The sequence below is a fragment of the Podarcis raffonei genome, chromosome 1 (genome assembly GCF_027172205.1).
Source record: "Podarcis raffonei isolate rPodRaf1 chromosome 1, rPodRaf1.pri, whole genome shotgun sequence".
Classification (NCBI taxonomy): domain Eukaryota; kingdom Metazoa; phylum Chordata; class Lepidosauria; order Squamata; family Lacertidae; genus Podarcis; species Podarcis raffonei.
Window position 1 is genome coordinate 49,537,421 of NC_070602.1, and position 19,625 is coordinate 49,557,045.

Consider the following 19,625-nt stretch of genomic DNA (forward strand, 5'->3'; position numbering starts at 1 on the left):
GCCTAAAAAATGCTTGGAGTTGATACTCCATGAACAAGAACTCAATTGGGGACAGTATGTTAAGTTTGTACCCAGCATAGGATTATGTTCCAGGGTGAGTTAATTTTAGAGAAATACACTTTATGGTTCACATAGCCCTTAAGATACAAATAAATTAAATTCTGCACTATATGTGGCACATCCTCGCAGTTCAGGAGGGAATGCCAAATACATTCTTGTGAAATTTTATAGCTTGATTTGTAACTATTGTACTTGTTTAGCATGTTAGATTTGCAGTTTTACACATTAAGTTAATTTTCTGCTCCTTGTATGTGCAGACACCTTAATATACTTCAAATACAATAGTAAAGTTTACTGATCAAAATTATATGGTATGGATGCATGTAGCTATCAAAGCATCATTCAGAGGCATTTAATGGCCGTGGTATTAGCTTCATTGGAATAAACTGTTTTCAGGTAAGTGTGGGACATCTATTTTCTTGATTTTAATCCAGAAAGATCCCAAATGTGTGTTTTAATCCCAAAGGATCCCTATTACAATTGCACTGGGGCTACTTCTGGCCCCTTCGATATCTAACTTTGCTCTGGGATAGCAATTTAACATACATAGTAGAAAGCGACTAGCATGGTTGGTTGCACCATGTGTGTGCATTGTGTTTCAGAGTACAACAGAAGAAGCTCTACATAGAGAATTTACAAACACTCATAATTCAACACTAGGTGATGATGTAGTGTATTCATTGGAGTCCGAGTAAATGGGGGGAAATAGTATTATTTCAGTAACATGTATTTGGACTTGGTTACAAAAGGGCAAGGAGACATGCCTGTTTATACCTAGATCCAAAACATGTTGTTTGGGGGTTGTATCCAATTAATTATACTTGGAGTAGACCCATTGAAATTAGTGAACCTAAATTAGTTATGTTTATTGATAACTTTGGTTTATGTTTCATTAGTAACTCTTAGTAGTACTTGCATTGGATACAACCCCACGAGTCTGTAATCCAGCCAGTTTTGCACAACTGGCTACACTTGTTAATTTATGGATTCCAGAAATCCTGATGCATAAGCCTTTTGAGAATCAACTATCTGTATCAGCTGCAGTTTCAGTACTTTCATGTATCACAACCAATATGTGAAAATAAGGGCTGTTGATTTTATTAATAGTTTAGATATGACTTCTAGAACTTAGCCCCTCTCTTTTTTATTAAGAATAAAAAGGCAAATTATTTTCTCTCAATTGAGTTTAAAGCTTCAGATTATTATTTTTGAAAATCAAATATTTTCCTGTTGAAAAATGCTGGGAAGCTTACGGCAATTTCTAACATTAAAAATACAAATAAGAAATTAATAGCACATAAAACAAACTCATTGTAAATATAATATTGGGGAGCACAACAAGATAAAAGATTGAAAGAGTTATAATATTATCTCTTAGGCTTCAAAGCCCTGTTGAAGAAGCCTTCCTTGGTTTTTTGATAATCAGTAAAGATAATTCACATTTGCATGTCCCTCACAACTGAGTTTCACACTTCTAGGGCAATTGCATAAATTGCTCTATTACATCCTATTGTAGTTTTAATTTTCTTGAAAGATAGGAATTTGAAATGCATTTTAAAGAAAATTGGACCTGTAACATAAAAAAATAACTATTTGATGGTTGAATACTTCAAAACTTTTTATTTCAAATCCTTAGTTCCTTTAGTTCAAGGATTAATGTGAGGAAAACAAGTTCAGTTTTCCAAGATTCATTTTCAAAATGTTTTTAATTATTCAGAGTTTGGCATAGTGGATCACTATAAGATGCCATCTTAGAGTAATTATGTAAAGTAGACATAATTAAAAACCCAGTTTTATTCATCTGAAAAATAAGTGGCCTGCCTTGTTCTGATATTTTTTGATTCTACATAATCTTACTGTTCTGTGAGGTGTGGAATGGTGGGTAACCATTTGAGGTAGCAGTGAGATCACACAGATCCAGTTTTCGGAGCATGTCCTAGAAGTGGGATTGGAGGCAGTTCACAAACAGGCAATGCGTGTTGCACACCCAATCCAAATTTTGTTTTATTCATCTCTCTCTCTCTCTCCCTTTCTTAAAAAATCTTTTAAAGGTGTGGGCCCCCTGAGGAGTCACAGATGGAGTTAAATGAAGCATATCCACACTTACTGATACTTTCATACAGCAATATCTACAGCAGAGTAGCATACAAGTACATAAAACATACTAGCAGTAAAAGAGGATTTATTTCAGAATAAATCCTTTTTTACTGCTAGTATGTTTTATGAACTTGTACCTGATTTTTTTAAAAAAATAAAAAACATACAGTCACAAACCCTGTAAAAGCAAAATAAAACACCAAAATCATACCATTTTTGATAGGAAAGGCGTTAAAAATAAGTTACATATATAAAATAAGAAAAAGAACAAAACCACCCAAATCTCTTTATAAAACTTTGCTGTGGAAAAGATAAATCAACATAACCTATAACAGCAGCAGCCTGAAATAAATATAAATGCTTTTCACTTTGTAAAGTCTTGCTTTCTGGTTCCCCGGAGGCAATTCTTAACTTTCAGTATTGGAGAAAACTAAAAACATTTTTATAGGGTTTATGAATAAATGGGTCAGCCATCCCCTGATAATAATCAATTGAAAATAATGGAACTTAACGTGGTTCACAAGAAGGAAAGTGACAAAAACAACAACAAGAAGTTAATACTGTACAAAAAGTTACTCCCTTGCTGTTGCAGCATGACTTTCAGATTCTGCAATATTAGCCCTGTGTATGTTGTATGAAGTTGGAGTGAACAGTGTATGCCTTTGGGCAGCATGATGTTAATACAAGTCTATCTCCTGTCCCTTCACCACAACCTTATTCTCCTTTTTCCTCCCTGTAGCTAGACTGTAAAGTAGGGATGAAAATCTGTGTTTCTTCAGATGTCATTGAACTCCATCTTCCATCAGCACCAGCCAGCATGGCCAGTGGTCAGGGATGTTGGGAGATGTAGTTCAGCAACAGCTGGAGGGTTGCAGATTCCCTAGTCCTTATCTAGAGAAACCACATAGGCAAAGGAAAGCTTTGGCAGTTTTTTGGTGGTCTGTGGTCCAGATGCCTAATTCTTTGATACTGAGATCTGAAACTCAACTGCCTAAACAGTAAGTCCATGTGGAAGCAACATCTAGTAGGGGCAATCAGTATATTCATACAAAATTCCACAGAATGGAAGAACCTGGAAGTCTCAGTAAATATATTATTTACAGTCTGTTCCAGTATTCTGAATAGTGCTTATTTCTTTGTCTCAAATTCATAGATTATCAATAGGATTGACAAACAGTCAGTTGACTGACTGTTGTTTGACTTTGATCCAGTAAAGCTAAGAACACCACTGTGGGTTTTGTTATTTTAAATTTTGCAACTGTACACTGGCCCTGGCATTCTATGGTAAAAGTCAAAAGAGAAGAACTGTTCAGTGAATTATTTCAGTCAGTAGAAATCGTACTTGACATGGTTAAAAGTTATAATAATTCATCATCATCATCATCATCATCATTATTATTATTATTATTATATTACTACTACTATTTAAAATCCAATGTTTTACAATAACAATTTGTTTTTGTAATTAATGTAAGTATTAAATGTTTTGATGATGACAGTTAATTACTAGGTTGAATCTGTGTGCCTTCTGATATTAAAGCAAGGTTGCTATTTTTCTTGACTTCTTGTTCAGTTTTGAAAAAATATGTCACAGTGTCTGTGGATTATGAAATACTGGTTTAAATAGGAAGACATTGAATGCCTATAGGTGGAATGATCAAATGGGAAATTCAAATTCCTTTGTACAATGCCCTGCTCATTTAAACCTGAAACTCAGCAATCTACCATTGTAGCACAATTACCCTAAAGTGCTGACTACTGAGGTTTGGGGCTAGGGAAGCAGGAAGGAAGCTACTCATCTAGCAACAAATCTGAGTGGTGCAGTGCAGCGAATGGATGTTGCTGTTTTTTTGTCCCCCCGAAATATGCTGCCTTTAAGCTTGAAAGGTGAAACAAGTTTGAATGTGCACCTCATAGTGAAGGGGTGGGTAACTTCTGCTTAGCAGGCCAAGTTTGGCTTTCTGCTGGTCCAGTTTGGCTCATGAGGCCGTTTCCCCCAAACCATTCCTGCCCGCCCATCTTATCAACATCAGTTGATAAGCAGGAGGACAGGATTTTATCCTGCATTGGCTGTGCCGCTCTGGTGTCTGCAGGGAACAGGATCACGCTTCCTAGGCAACAGGATTTCATATCAACTCATTAGATGACATCACATGACTGACAGGTGGAGAACCCTTGCTGGAGCAGTGTGAAAATGAGGGTGGAGGTGCTTCAGAGAGCAGTTGGCCAAGCCGCTCTCTGCCTCTCTTCAAAGAACAAAGGGTCTTAACCTTTGCCCAGCAGCTGATGGGTGAGCCTTGGCTGCACAAACCTCTTCCCAGCTCCCCACCTCTGCTATAGGGGCATATCTGTTCCCCATCTTCCTTTTTTCTCTAACTGACGCTGAATTGATCTTCACAAGTCATTGCTCCTGGATGTCTGCTCAGTCCATTGAATTGCCAAAGTATACAGACACAGTTCAAGTTTGTGCAAATAGTAAACTCAGTGATCCTAAGTGACCTATCAAGGATGATGCTGAGTTTGGTATGAGTATAGATACAGTGGTGCCCCGCAAGACGAATGCCTCGCAAGACGAAAAACTCGCTAGACGAAAGGGTTTTTCAGTTTTGCGTTGCTTCGCTAGACAAATTTCCCTAGGGGCTTGCTTCGCAAGACGAAAATGTCTTGCGCTTTTTTCTTAAAGCCGCTTGAAGAGGTGCAGCTGCCACGGACCGCGCTTCACAAGAGCGCGAGGGCCTGGGCGGTCACGCCCAGGCGAGGCTCCGACCCGCCATGCCGATGCCACGAGCGAGCGAGGGAGCCCAGGCCGCCGACGCGGGACGCCGCCAGGCACGACAGGGGCGCCGGCCGGGGTACGCGCGGCGGACCCACGCCCGGCCCTAACCCGCGCGGGCGGGAAGGGCGGGTGGCGGGCCGGTGATCGAGTGATCGGGGACGTCGGCGATCGGGGACGGTGGCCCGTCGCCCTCCCTCTCTCCGCGGAGGGCAGGCGGTGTCCGGCCGTCGACGCGCTGGGAGCCCCTCCAGGCGCGCGCGGGTGGCCGGCCGGGGGCCACCCGGCAGGCAGCAGCGGGCGTCTGGGCCGGCGAGCGGGAAGAGGGATGCACCGTCGCTTGCGTCGCCGCCGGGTCTTTCTCCTCTGGCGTCACGTCACCAGGCAGACGGGCGCCAGGCAGGGGGGAAGGCTTCGGCCGCCGTGCGGCGGCGGCACTGCCACCCTCTCTCCCGTCTCGGCCGGGCGAGGCGCTCCGTTCGCTGCCCCTGCCGCTGGCGGCCCCCTCGGACCTCTCCGGGCATGGGGGTCTCACTCGACGCGTCCCTTCCGCTGCGTGGGGCGCGCGGCGGCCGGCCAAGGCTGGGGCTGGCCGCGTGTCGTCTCCCCACGGTCGGGGGGTCGTGCAGTCCATGTTTCCCTCCGCCCAGGGTCCGGGTACCTGGCGCCCTCTGGGGCGGCAGTTCAAAGACTCGAGCGGCCTCGTTGCGCAGGGGACGAGGCCGGGGAAGCGGGGGCTCCGCCTTAGCCCCCCGTGCCCTGCGGTCGCAAGGCTCCCCGCCGGCGGGGCCTCAGGCCGGGCCGAGCGCCCGGACGGTGAACCCCCCCCCAAAAAGAACAAAACACACACACACACAAAAAGGCGCAGCTGCGACGGACCATGCTTCGCAAGACGAAAAACATCGCAAGACGAAAAGACTCGCGGAACGAATTAATTTCGTCTTGCGAGGCACCACTGTATGTGGCACCTGCAGCAAAACCTTACAGTGTGTCGTCACTTCTGAATATGAATGCTTTTCACAGTTTCAGCTGGTCTTTTCTTCCATGCAGAGTATTATACCCAAACCAAACCATTGGTCTATTTTTAGGATTCCCATTCAGGAATTTTATTTTTATGGTTTTTAAATGTTTTTTTTAAAGTTCTATATGTCTGCAAACATTGGGTTCTCCCAGGCAGGTTGACACCTCCCTTTTGTTTCTCAGTGGCCCTGTTTTGGCTCCCATTTTTGTTAACACTCAGCACTTTAGTTTGCTGTTAGAGGGATTGGTGATATTTTTTCATCTTTATACTTACTACTAAATTCATTAGTTTTAAGTACACCAACTTTTAGCTCAGTTTTCCTTTTTCAATAAACCATTGTTTCCCCTTTATACAAGACTATAATACATTCTATTTCTAAGATGCTAACGTTTCTGGGGGAGAAAACGGCAAATTCATCTGAGACATCTGAAGGCAATCAAGTCTTTGGAGAAGTGTCTCTTCTCTCTTCCCACCACGTGCCTGGTTTTCAGTGGACAGAATATGTTCTCTGAATATCTCAGATAAGCAACACTTTGAGTTTTAATTCTTATCTTTCTAATACATTTGAAGAAGGGTTGGTTGGGACAGAGTCTAGGAGGACCCTTACCATATGTTTCTCATTGACTCATGCAGCTCAAAGAAAATGAATGGCACACTAGACCATCCTGACCAACCGGACATTGATGCCATCAAGATGTTTGTGGGCCAGGTCCCACGGAGTTGGTCTGAAAAAGATCTGCGAGATCTGTTTGAACAGTATGGTGCTGTCTATGAAATAAATGTCCTCCGGGACAGGAGCCAAAATCCTCCTCAGAGCAAAGGTGAGAGCGCTCTCTTTTCTTTTTACTGGAAGTTTTGGTCCAAGATTGTTATGCGTCTTATTGACACTTATTACTCTGAGAAAGCATGGCTTTGTGTTGTTTTGATATCACGATCCGTTCATGATCTTCAAATTACTGTATTTGGTGTGGTAGCAAGAAAAGCAGGTAGTAGGAAGGTTAGTTTAGATGTCTGTTGTTCTTCACATGCAGATGCAAACTTGGGCATGTCATTACATGTTGACAGTTTTATCGTTGAGCTTTACCTGCACAGTTTGCTTATTTTATAGGTTTTTTCCTATTAATGTGTGAAAAAGCATAAATGTGTGAAGTAGCCCTAAGTTGGGGGCATAATTCACATAATGTTATTCCATTTGGGTGTCTTACTGAAAAGATTCACAAGCAAGGAGTGTCCACTTGGTGTCCATTAAAACCTTTTCTACAAGATTGATCTGTCTTTTGACCTGTGCAACTCAGTCTCAAAGTGTGAAACAAGGCTCTCAAGAGTTTCAGGAAGTTGCCACAGAAGGTGTAAGCTCCTGACCCCCCATCTACTTCTGCCTTGAACTATTGACCCGGCCAGGAGGTAAGACTGTAGGAAAAGGTTTACTCTTAGTGTTACTAATAAGCATCTGATGAGGTGAGAATGAGTGCAACCATGAGCAGTTAACTTGCAATAGTAAGAAAAGGGTTTTATCTGCTGTATTGTGAATTCTGAAAACTAAAGTGTCATGCAGTGGAATGAGACCTCAAAATCCAAATGTCCATAGTGAAGGACGTTGCTACAAGATGCAGATAAAGGGGACATTTTTTTGCTCTCTCACTAAAAAAAAGCTCCCTGCAAATTGGGAAAAGATACTATTGTATTCGGGACCCTGTATCTTAAAAAGCAGAGGCATCACCTTGCCAACAAAGGTCCGTATAGTTAAAGCTATGGTTTTCCCAGTAGTGATGTATGGAAGTGAGAGCTGGACCATAAAGAAGGCTGATCGCCGAAGAATTGATGCTTTGAATTATGGTGCTGGAGGAGACTCTTGAGAGTCCTGTGGACTGCAATAAGATCAAACCTATCCATTCTGAAGGAAATCAGCCCTGAGTGCTCACTGGAAGGACAGATCGTGAAGCTGAGGCTCCAGTACTTTGGCCACCTCATGAGAAGAGAAGACTCCCTGGAAAAGACCCTGATGTTGGGAAAGATGGAGGGCACAAGGAGAAGGGGGCGACAGAGGACGAGATGGCTGGACAGTGTTCTTGAAGCTACCAGCATGAGTTTAACCAAACTGCGGGAGGCCGTGGAAGACAGGAGTGCCTGGCGTGCTCTGGTCCATGGAGTCACGAAGAGTCGGACACGACTAAACGACTAAACAACAACATCATTCAAATGAGGAATAGTTGATTTCTTGTTAGTTCAATTTCTGCATACCTCCAGCCTTGGGTCTTGTGAATACGTAAGTCACTTATATAATTGGGGCTGAAGTATGTTAAATAGTGAAGGCATTAGAAATATTAATTTTGATATGAATCTTAGTCTTAAAATATTCAGAATTCAGTTAGTGGCAGCTTTTGACTTAATGCATTCTGCTATCAAATAATTTATGCTGGAATGGATTATTTTTATACGTTATGCACCATGTAACTTGTTTGCATTACAGGATGCTGTTTTGTTACATTTTATACCCGTAAAGCTGCACTAGAAGCACAGAATGCTCTTCATAACATGAAGATTCTCCCAGGGGTAAGACAATAGGCATCACCTATTTAATCTGCTCTTTCAATATTTCTGCATGAATCCACACTCAGGATGCCATCTTTTCTGGGATGTGGTATGTGGAGCCCCTTGGCTTGACTAATATTAATACATGTTACTCCTCATCTACATGGGGGTTACATTCTGGGCCCCCATGTGCACAAGTGAAAAAACATATACAGTGGTACCTTGGGTTACATATGCTTCAGCTTACAGACTCCGCTAACCCAGAAATAGTACCTCGGGTTAAGAACTTTGCTTCAGGATGAGAACAGAAATCATGCTCTGGCGGCGCAGCGGCAGCAGGAGGCCCCATTAGCTAAAGTGATGCTTCAGGTTAAGAACAGTTTCAGGTTAAGAATGGACCTCCGGGACGAATTAAGTACTTAACCCGAGGTACCATTGTAGTTGGGAGTACCCTCTCAACACCCTTTAAACACCTTCTCTGCTTCCCTCTCTTCAATCAGTACCAAAAATAATGTATCCACAGCTAGAATTGAAGCCCTGGGTCTGGCAGGAGGACGTACAGGAAAGGGGCAGCTGCTGTTGAGCTATCCTGCACATCAGCTGTTAGGTGGGAAGGCTGAGCAACATAAACAAAGTCCTGCTGCATTTCAGGTCTCTTCAGGTGCTTCCTCTGTCCTCACTGACGTCCTCTTCAGTATTCGGGGAGGGTCTCCACGAGGACTCTCCTGCCATTTCCGGGTTTGAATTGAATTACTGAATTATTTCCCGGCACTTCGTGTGAGTTGATTGTGGATAAGTGGGGAGACGCCTGTACTGTCTTCTCTGTCCTCTGAATTAGTATCTGTAAAAATGGATTTATAAGTTCCCTGGTTACAACAGCTTTGAAAGGAATGTATAGTTGTGGCTGGAGGTGATTTACTCCCCAAAACTTGATTTCCACCCCTGCACCACTCCCAATCCTAATTGCTTTATCTGTGTTACAGATGCACCATCCCATCCAAATGAAGCCAGCCGACAGTGAAAAGAATAATGGTAAGTGTATGTAAAACAGGCTTTTTTCAAATTAATAAGTCTGTTATATGGAAAGTTCATTGATTTTGACTTAGAAAACAGCATCCAAGTTACTAAAGCATCCCATACTACTACTGCCTTTGTGCATTGCCTTTTGCTTTGCACTTAAGAAGTGAAAGAAGCTGATCCCTCTCCCTTGGTTGAGGAAATGCTAATAATACTTCTACAGGTTCAGCTTCAAGTTCTATAAAAACATATTCATTGCAAAGGCTTCATTGTGATCCTAAAAGAAAAGGGGGAAAGCAATATATTTGCTTTCTCGGAACGATTTTGTTATCTTTGCTGCCTAGTGAATGACGATAATCTCTGGCATATAGTTTTGCATCTAGAATTACAAGGCTGCTCTATATACACAACTGTCTCTTCTCTTACTATAAACCCTTCTGTTCTGAAAGAAGATTATAGTCTATTACAGCATACGAGTCTATATATATATATATATATATATATATTTGAATGGAGCATTGTATTCAGGCTTGCAAGCTTGTTTCATACTGGAAATTACTTTGTAAAATCCACCTATGTTAAAGGAGAAATCACTGTTTTCTATTTATATTAAAAGGATGATCAATTTCTCAGTAATAAAAGCTGGTCAGTATTTTTTGCACTGTAGACTACTTAAGCTTTTCATTTTCTGTGGTTTATTGATGTGTAATACTTTTTTGTTACAAATTATGTAATTATATAAAATACAAATATGTGCTCATTTGTCTATCAGCTTGTTCAAGAACGAACAAGTTGTTCATGGTTTAAATTTGTGATTTAAATTTTAAATATGGTTTTACATTTTTGTGTACTGGAACAGGTTATTAATATTGCCAACAAAAATATGCCAAATAGCAGTGTACAATGAGAAGATCTCTCTATTTAATCAATTCTTAAACTAAGTGACGGTATCCAGTGCTCCTGTTCTGCTAGTGGAGTTATACTACTGAACAGAACTTCACTTCCTCTCCCTTACAGCCCCCCTGCCCCCTCAAAATCTGCTTCAAGGGCTTGGGGGACCAGATGGAGAAAATTTTGGGTTCATACGGTGAGGGGTGTGTTTGTAGATAAACTGTGAAGAAATCTATTTATATAATTTTACTTACTTCTTTAGTCAGGGCAGATAAGTGACTTCCCTTTTTTGTTCTTCTCTTAGCTGTGGAAGACAGGAAACTGTTCATTGGGATGATATCAAAGAAGTGCAATGAAAATGATATCAGAATGATGTTTTCCTCCTTTGGGCAGATTGAAGAATGCAGAATTCTACGGGGTCCTGATGGCTTAAGTCGAGGTAAGCATGGGGAGCTGGTATGAAATTGATGATCGTTTTGGAGATCTCTCATACCCAAAGTATCTTACTGGAAAGCATTTTAAATCTTTGAAGTCAGCAGAATGTCCACCTCCCCTTTTTTGGTAAAAGGTTTGTGTAAATTTAGCAAGTGAATTTGATCCTATTATCTTCCCAGGTTGTGCTTTTGTGACTTTTACAACAAGAGCTATGGCACAAACAGCAATCAAAGCAATGCACCAAGCACAGACCATGGAGGTAAGAAACGTTATTTAGAGTAACTGGGATAGTTTGCATTGAGCATACACTGGCCTTAACTGTTGGAAAGAGCAGAAGGTTCTGTAACTCTGAAGTTTTCTAAGTGTTGCTGTATTGTTTCTTGGTTTGAACCCCCGCTACTGGCACGCCCACACATAACCCCAATTTTATGATAAATTAGATAAGGTACATTAACTTTAAAACATGGGAAAACTGGGCTAGAACTCTGGAAGCTAGGAGATTTCTTTAATAAGATTGGTGTATTTTTCTAAATGATCAGAGTTATTTGTGGCCTTTGGAGGTAATGTATAAAGTATAACTATGTGAATTGATATTGCAGGGATGCTCTTCTCCCATCGTAGTGAAATTTGCAGATACCCAAAAGGATAAAGAACAGAAACGAATTGCACAGCAGCTCCAGCAGCAGATGCAACAAATCAGTGCTGCATCAGTTTGGGGAAACCTGGCTGGACTGAACACACTTGGACCCCAGTACTTAGCAGTGAGTTTCCCTGGCAGTTTCTGTGCAAAATCATTCGGTTTTTCCACAATAATTACTTGTAGCAGAAGAATCCTTGTGCTGATGTTCTGTTGCAAAACTCGGTGTTTCATGGGCAAGTTGGTGAGTGTAGGTAATTAAGTTGCTACCATTTAACAGCATTCATGTGCTCAGGTTGGTGAGGAGGGATCTGTCACTGTTTCATGAGGACTGAAGTACTGGCCTTCTAAAGGTTTTCATTTGGCATAAATACAGAAAGGATCTGTGTTATTTTCTGTGCTTAGTATGTGCGTAGTGTTTTCTGTGGTGTGAGGCATTTTTGCAATTACACAATCAGTGGCACACTAGCCATGAATTGAGAGAGAACATTTTGCATGCAGTTGTGTGGGCAGTGAGATTTCACCCTTTTAACGGTATTTGAGAATGCTATTGCTTTGTGTGCCGCTTGATATGGTCTGTTTGAACAGTGGCTATTCCACTTAGAACGGCGCTCTGGCTGTGGTGTAGTGCAGTGTCTCCCAGAAGTGGAGCCAGCCCTCATTCTCACTCTTGTTCTGTTTTTGGTGTAATGTCTAGCTTTATTTACAGCTCCTTCAGCAGACAGCAGCTGCCTCCTCTGGAAATCTGAACACACTGGGCAGCCTCCACCCAATGGGAGGTGAGTGTTTTCTTTCCTTGCCCCTTGGAATCTGAAAGTAGGTTCAATGTCATGTTGAAAAAGAATCATGAGAAGGCTGTTAAGAAAGTGTGGTGTGATATACTAATGTCAGTGAAGATGGCTCTCAGTTGCTTATGACAGAGAAGAGTCCGGAGTTGAATTTTTACTCTTCTCTCTGCACTGCCTCCTCATTATTTCTAGGGATTTTATTTCAAATGAGCAGGAAGTGTTCTAAATGCAGAAGAAGTAAGAAGTACAGTTGCAGTTAGGTGACTGTCCAACTCATGTTCCTCATTCTCAGGCATATTTAATATATCTACTTTTCTATCTATTCTGGAAATTTTGTAATGGTCAGACAATAATAGGAAAAATATTGCTTCACTTTATATAGTGAATTTCAAGCTGTGTTTAATTTTAGAATCTACATATGTCTAGCTCAGTAATGTGGATTTTTCTCTGGGAGGGGAATCAATTGGAATTAATTTATTTTTGGGGGAGGGGGATTCAGTTTGCAATAGAAAATTTACTAGAGTAACTTAATTTGACATGCTTGTTTTTAGTTGTATTTCATAAATATAGCTTTAAAAAATAGAAAGTGGCACCCATTCATTGTTACTAATGCATCTATAAAATTAAGAATATTCACAGAAAAATAAAGCACCAGAAAATTTCAGAAATGTTTCCACCTTACATCACTTGTCTAGCATCTATGCTTTTGTGTTTGAGCAATCTTTTTGTTGTATCTCTTACAGCTAATAGCTTCTCTTTTTTTAAGAATGGAGAAAATTAGCAAAATAAGGCAAACAATTCCTGTCCCAGTACCTACAATTTACCATCAGGGTAACAAAAGTTTTACATATTAAATGTAAAGTAATTTTTAAAATATTGCTTTTGAACAAGAGACTACAATCATCAGTGAAGAGCCACAGCTATCTTTAATAAGCTTTTCATTTGAAAGTATTAAGGGTAATGGAGAAGAACCACATGGAGCAATATTGTAAAGGATAAAAATGTATAAAATTAGGTGGTGCATACCTCATAAACTGAATTAGAGGTGGGATGACAAGTTAATGTCAATACAGTGAATAAGGGGAAGAACATACAGCTGTGGTCAGCATTTTTACTCTTCTCTGCACTGCCTCTTCATTATTTCTGTCTTTAGTATGTGCGTAGTGTTTTCTGTGGTGTGAGGCATTTTTGCAATTACACAATCAGTGGCACATTAGCCATGAACTGAGAGAGAACATTTTGCATGCAGTTGTGTGGGCAGTGAGATTTCACCCTTTTAATGGTATTTGGGAATGCTATTGCTTTGTGTGCTGCTTGATATGGTCTGTTTGAACAGTGGTTGGACTAGATGACCCTTAGGATCCCTTCCAACTCTGCAATTCTGTGAATCAGAATAATTTGAATTCTGCTTTTTCCAGACGAGATACAGTCATACCTCGGGTTGAAGTAGCTTCAAGTTAAGTATTTTTGGGTTGCACTCCATGGCGACCCAGAAGTAATGGAGTGTGTTACTTCTGGGTTTCGCCGCTCGCACATGCGCAGACGCTCAAAAGGACATTTTACGTTTACTTCAGGATGAGAACGGGGCTCCGGAACGGATCCCGTTCGTATCCAGAGGTACCACTGTACTACAGAGTCCCTCTTTAACATGCTGCATTCACAGGGATTTCAAGTCATTGGCAGTTGTAACTGGGAAATGTAGGACAGCATGATCAAGAACTCCTGCACCATTTAGGTTAAGTCCCTGGAGAGGTTATGGAATCATAGAATTGTAGAGTTAGAAGGAACACCAAGGGTCACCTAGTCTAACCCCTCACAATGCAGGAATCTTAACTAGATCATATATGACAGATGGTCATCCAACTGCTGCTTAAAACCTTCCAAGGAAAAAGAGTCCACCAACACTTGTGAGAGTCTGTCCTACTGTAGAATAGCTCTTACCGTCAGAAAGCTTTTCATGGTGTTTAGGTGGAATTTTGTTTCTTTTCACTTGAATCCATTGGTTCAGTTCCTGAGCTTGTTCTACCTTCCATGTAACTGGCCATTAGATATTTGAAGATGGCTGTCATATCTTCTCACAGTCTCCTCTTACCAAGCTAAACATTCCCAACGCCCTCATAATGCTTGGTTTCCAGACCCTTTATCATCTTGGTCACCCTCTTCACGTGTTCCAGCTTTTCAGTATCCTCCTTAAATTGTAGTGCCCACAGTTCATCCTGATTTGCTTGCACCAGGCTTACACAGATGTTAGACAATGTCTAGACTTCATTGAGCATTCATTCTGATTTGTTTGTGATGAGCTTTTGTGTCAAATAACATTCATCCTGCATTCATCTTGAGTTACTTGCAGAATGTTTAAATACCTCCCCATTAATCCCACACTTTTTAGTGCATTTCCTTATCATTTTACTAACTCCAAAAGTCTGCTTTTGTCTGACCTTTGCCTATGCTATGAATGTTGGAAGATTCAGGACAGATAAAAGAAAGTACTTTGTCACTCAGCACATCGTTAAAATGTGTAACTCACTCCCACAGGAAGTAGTAATGGCCACCAACTTGGATGGCTATAAAAGAGGATTAGGTACAGATTCATGCAAGATAGGGCTTTCAATGACTACTAGCCATGATGGCTGTATTCTGCCTCCATGGTCAGAAGCAGTATCGTATTTTTTGCTCTATGAGACTCACTTTTTACCTCCTAAAAAGTAAGGGGAAATGTGTGTGCATCTTATGGAGCAAATGCAGGCTGCGCAGCTGTCTCAGAAGCTAGAACAGCAAGAGGGATCGCTGCTTTCACTGCGCAGCGATCCCTCTTGTTGTTCTGGCTTCTGAGATTCAGAATATTTTTTTTCTTGTTTCCTCCTCCAAAAACTAGGTGTGTCTTATGGTCTGGTGCATCTTATAGAGTGAAAAATACGGTATACTGAATTCCACTTGCTGGAAATTGCATGAGAGGAAAGTGCTGTTTGCGCTCCGGTCTTGCTTGCAGGTTACTCACAATCACCTGGTTGGCCACTGTGAGAACAGGATGCCAGATGAAATGGTCATTGGCCTGATCCAGTAGGCTCTCCTTACGTTGTTGCCCTCTAGGTGAGAATATTAGTAAAAAAAAAACCTTCTTGCATCAGGAGTTTGTGGTGCTTGAGAATGTTAGGCTTCACTCTCCTCCATAAAGCAACTTCTAAATGCTGTTGGAGAAATAGGCTGCTGGGTTCACCAATGATTTAGTGCTTAGTGGTACCAGAACAGAAACACTATTCATTGATGTGTTGCAGGATTGAATGCAATGCAGTTACAGAACCTAGCTGCATTAGCAGCTGCAGCCAGCGCAGCTCAGAGCACACCAAGTGGTACCACTGCACTCAATTCTTCTAACAGCCCTTTAAGTGTGCTCACCAGTTCAGGTAAGAGAGCCATGTCTTGGTATAATACAGTTTTGCATATCTTAAGGCCACATGACAATGAGCCGGCTACTCATTAAATCATAAGCTTTTTTGTGGGGAGACTTGATTAGTCCTGCCTCCCCAAAACACATTTCTGCTGTTTACACAACATGAAACAAATCAGTGTAGGTGCCTTCAGCATATGTGATGGAAGTGGGTATATGTTGCATCTGTAAATAAAATGCATTTTTGCTTAACATGTGAAGTAGTCTTCAAACATCGAAGCCATCTTCCACAAGAAGGTGTTCTTTTTCAGAATATAGTTGATCTTCTCTCCTGTGTTCTGATTCTCCAATTTTCAACTTGCTTTAGATTATTGCAAGGTCAAGTGGAATTGAGAGAAGGGTTGCATGTCATAATTAGTTGGGAGAAGATAATTTGCATTCTGATCACAGATGCAGGCACACCAGGCCACGCATTGGCATTTCCTAAGTGCAGTGCTGTACTTTGATACATGGAAATGAATGGTGACTTTGAAGGAAATTAAGGGATTTTATTTAAGGACTTCATGAGAAAGAATGGAAACTAAAGAGGTCCCAGTTATCTAGCAAGTCCAATGCCAGAGTAGGAGTGGGAAACGTTTTTCAACCTGAGGGTCACATTCTCTCATGGGCATCCTTCTGGGGCCTGCATACCAGTGATGAGTGGGATAATGGTTGTGACTCTTTACCTTTGTACAGTAGGCTACAGTCCAGTCACACAAAAGGTCAGATGTTTCGACACATGCATCTCTCCATCCAGTCAAGCAAGAGGTATTACAGTTTAAGGACACATTCCAGCCAGGCCAGAAGAACTAGAGGGAGGTGTGGAGCAAGGCTTTGAAGGGCTGTGGCCTGTGAAGAGCCCTAAGAGCCTGATAGAGAGGCCTGGACGGCCACATTGGTCCTGGACCAGACATCCCCCACCTCTGTGCTAGAGTATAGCAAAGGGGGAGTACTTGGGAACTGATTGGGTATATCATGATCAACTACTGAGCAGTCAACTTTTCTGAAGTAGTAGAACTCAAATGTCAGTAATGCAGCATGGTACAGATTCATGTCAGATCAGCTTCCATTGTGCATGCATCAACATATCTAGCTGCCAGTTGATCAGGGCAAGTGTACCCAGCCTCTGTTGAGCAAGGCACCCAATACTGTGCAGGTCCCTACCCAGAGGTCTCATTTCTACTGTGGTTTCCAGTCAGCTTACCAAACAACAAAGGTCCCTTCTCAGCAATCCTGCTGGTTTTTTATTTTCTCCACACACCATACAAATGAGAGAGACTCCATCTCCCAAGGCATCTGTTCATTTCAGAGATTCTGAGGAGGAAATTGGTGTTGACCTCAAATAATGGCTGGCTTGTAAACTATGCCAACATTTGTGGACCCCTGCCTGCCTTAGTGTCTAGGCACAAGGTTACCAGTGAAACAAGCTTTGAGGTTTGCACCCCCAAGATTAACATGTACTAATATGCTCAGAGTTTCATACAATAAAGTGAAACATGATTAAATCTGAATTTTCTGGGGTCATACAAGTTTACAGCTGGTCAGATCCCAGGGCTTCCATTTTGTATAAAAATACACTGCTGTACACAATTGGGGAATTTTAAGTTTTGGTATAACTATCCTTTGTATAAATTACTGAAACCTTCGATGCAACATTTTTTAGTGAACATTTTGGAGAAAGTAGTAAGATGTGATTGCGTTGGAAGCAGCTATTGGTGTCTAATGCTTTCATTTTAATAGCAGGATCATCACCCAGTTCCAGTAGCAGCTCCTCTGTTAACCCAATGGCTTCTCTTGGAGCACTGCAAACACTGGCAGGGGCTACTGCAGGCCTCAACGTTGGCTCTTTAGCAGGTATGTTTAGCATGAAGAAAAAAATGAGCCCTTTGTTCCGGTTGCCTCTCAGCTTCCCTTAATAATAACATATGATTTTAAAACTGGTTGACAAATCAATCACTGACATTCAAATTTTCTGCTTAGGAATGGCAGCCTTAAACGGTGGACTAGGCAGTGGTGGTCTCTCAAATGGCACAGGGAGCACTATGGAGGCCCTATCTCAGGCTTACTCTGGGATCCAGCAATATGCCGCTGCAGCTTTGCCCACACTTTACAACCAGAGTCTGTTAACGCAGCAGAGTATTGGTGCAGCTGGAAGTCAAAAGGAAGGTAGGTGAAAGACAGTGGTGGGAAGGTTGGTTCTCTAAGAGCTAGAGTCCAGTACTTTTGCAAGAGAGAGAAACAATAGAAACCACAGACAAACATTATGTTAAAACATCAAATATTTTGGCTCCCTGGCCTCAAATGGCTAATGTACATAGACTGTTTCTAGTAGCCCTTGGCTATTGTTACGCATCCAGGTACACACACACGCTCCCCCCCCCTCTCTCTCTATATATATATACCTTTCACTGCTGCATTTAATTTTGAAAACCTTCATAAATTTTGTTTTTATCCCTTTTTTTAGAATCTTGAACAGTTCCAGATTCCTGGGAAAGTGGGGAATAGCTTTCATATTTCAAGCGGTGCATTTCATACACAATAACTTCAGTCTGTACAACAGTCTAGTAAGGTTGTAGGACACTGACTTTATTGAGAATGTAGAGAGCACATTGGTGTGCTCATGGTAAATGCATCATTGATGACTGGCTTTGAAAGGAAGGTGTAGGAACTTGGAAGCTAGTTTTGTGCCCACATAATTAGCTGTAAAGATTCATTTCACATTTGTATGAAATTGTTAGATTTCCCCCCCTACCTGCTGAAGACATGATTTAGAAACTAAGACTGAGAAGACACACTTTTAAAAGCTGCTGCTTTTTGGCAGGAAGTGGACAGATTTTTCACTGACGGAGCCAAGTTTGAGTTGAATGACTCTTAGTACTCTGGAACCATCCCTAGCTCTTGAGAACTGAATGGGTTTTGATCTCTGCTTCAATATTAATAGCCAAAGAGTTGTGCTTTCTTTGAATTTTTCTCTAAATGGATATTTTCAAGGTCCAGAGGGAGCCAATCTGTTCATCTACCACCTCCCCCAGGAGTTTGGGGACCAAGATTTGCTGCAGATGTTCATGCCTTTTGGGAATGTTGTCTCCGCCAAGGTTTTCATTGACAAGCAGACCAATCTGAGCAAATGTTTTGGTATGTTGGGTATATTTTGCAGAAATGTTCTTAATTCCTTTCCTTAAGATAAAATTAATATGAAAGCAACTTTTGTGTGCATGGCTCTTCACTGCTGTGTGAGCATGATAGAATCACATGAGCCACTTGTATCTCTCAAAACCTAGCTTAATGAGATTCAGACCATAAAGATTTGTTTTGCTACATTGTAGGATTTTGCCCCTTCATGAAGTAATATCTGATGAAACTTCTTTGATAACTTGATATTCACCAGTTCATTGATATCTTTGATAATGAGGACAAGCCTGTGCAGCTTCATACTCACCAGTTGGAATGCAGCCCACGAACCATAAAGCTTGGCCTGACCTATGCTTGACAACCCATCCCAATATTTCTTCATGTGTTTCAAACACATGAAATACCTTTTGTAGATGTATGAGTCTTGTTCTGCCTATTTTGAACCAACTTATCACATCCTTGCCTCCCTCCTTCTGTTCTGATGTAGATTGTTTTGACACAGTGGCTTATGTGTAGATTCATTTTGGAGGCAGGTGATACCCTCCAGTATGTAACATAACTTATTATAGCAGAAGTAAACATGAAAAGAATAGTTAATAACTGGCACATGTTTCATATGACATCAAAACTTTATCCTAGTTACCCTTTCAATTACCTTCTTAATACTAGAATTTCTTTGCTATCAGACAGGTCCTCTTTTTGGCATTTTCAACACAATTCCTAGCTTTTCTAGACCTAGGTAGGTAGCAAAACAAGGTTTATGAAACCCTTTTGGATCAGGATATGGTGTTCTATGTTTGCACAGAGCTTTTCAG

At 41.4% G+C, this 19,625-nt stretch overlaps 1 protein-coding gene across 12 annotated transcripts in view; it reads left to right on the forward strand.

Annotated features, from left to right (window-relative positions):
• The window catches only part of CELF1 (CUGBP Elav-like family member 1), a 39,957-nt gene that overhangs the window by 11,745 nt on the left and 8,587 nt on the right, over positions 1-19,625 (forward strand). For 4 of the 12 annotated variants that reach the window (XM_053385988.1, XM_053385935.1, XM_053385943.1 and 1 more), the window contains 11 exons: positions 6,585-6,772; positions 8,422-8,504; positions 9,467-9,515; positions 10,696-10,830; positions 11,006-11,085; positions 11,426-11,587; positions 12,161-12,242; positions 15,527-15,655; positions 17,419-17,532; positions 17,659-17,844; positions 18,670-18,813. In XM_053385988.1, coding sequence (XP_053241963.1) covers positions 6,595-6,772; positions 8,422-8,504; positions 9,467-9,515; positions 10,696-10,830; positions 11,006-11,085; positions 11,426-11,587; positions 12,161-12,242; positions 15,527-15,655; positions 17,419-17,532; positions 17,659-17,844; positions 18,670-18,813 — 1,342 coding nt within the window. In that variant the 5' untranslated portion in view covers positions 6,585-6,594. Of the gene's footprint in view, positions 1-436; positions 457-6,584; positions 6,773-8,421; positions 8,505-9,466; positions 9,516-10,695; positions 10,831-11,005; positions 11,086-11,425; positions 11,588-12,160; positions 12,243-15,526; positions 15,656-17,418; positions 17,533-17,658; positions 17,845-18,669; positions 18,814-19,625 lie in introns of those variants that run through there. The other 8 variants (XM_053385997.1, XM_053385959.1, XM_053385967.1 and 5 more) reach the window with 8 other exon arrangements.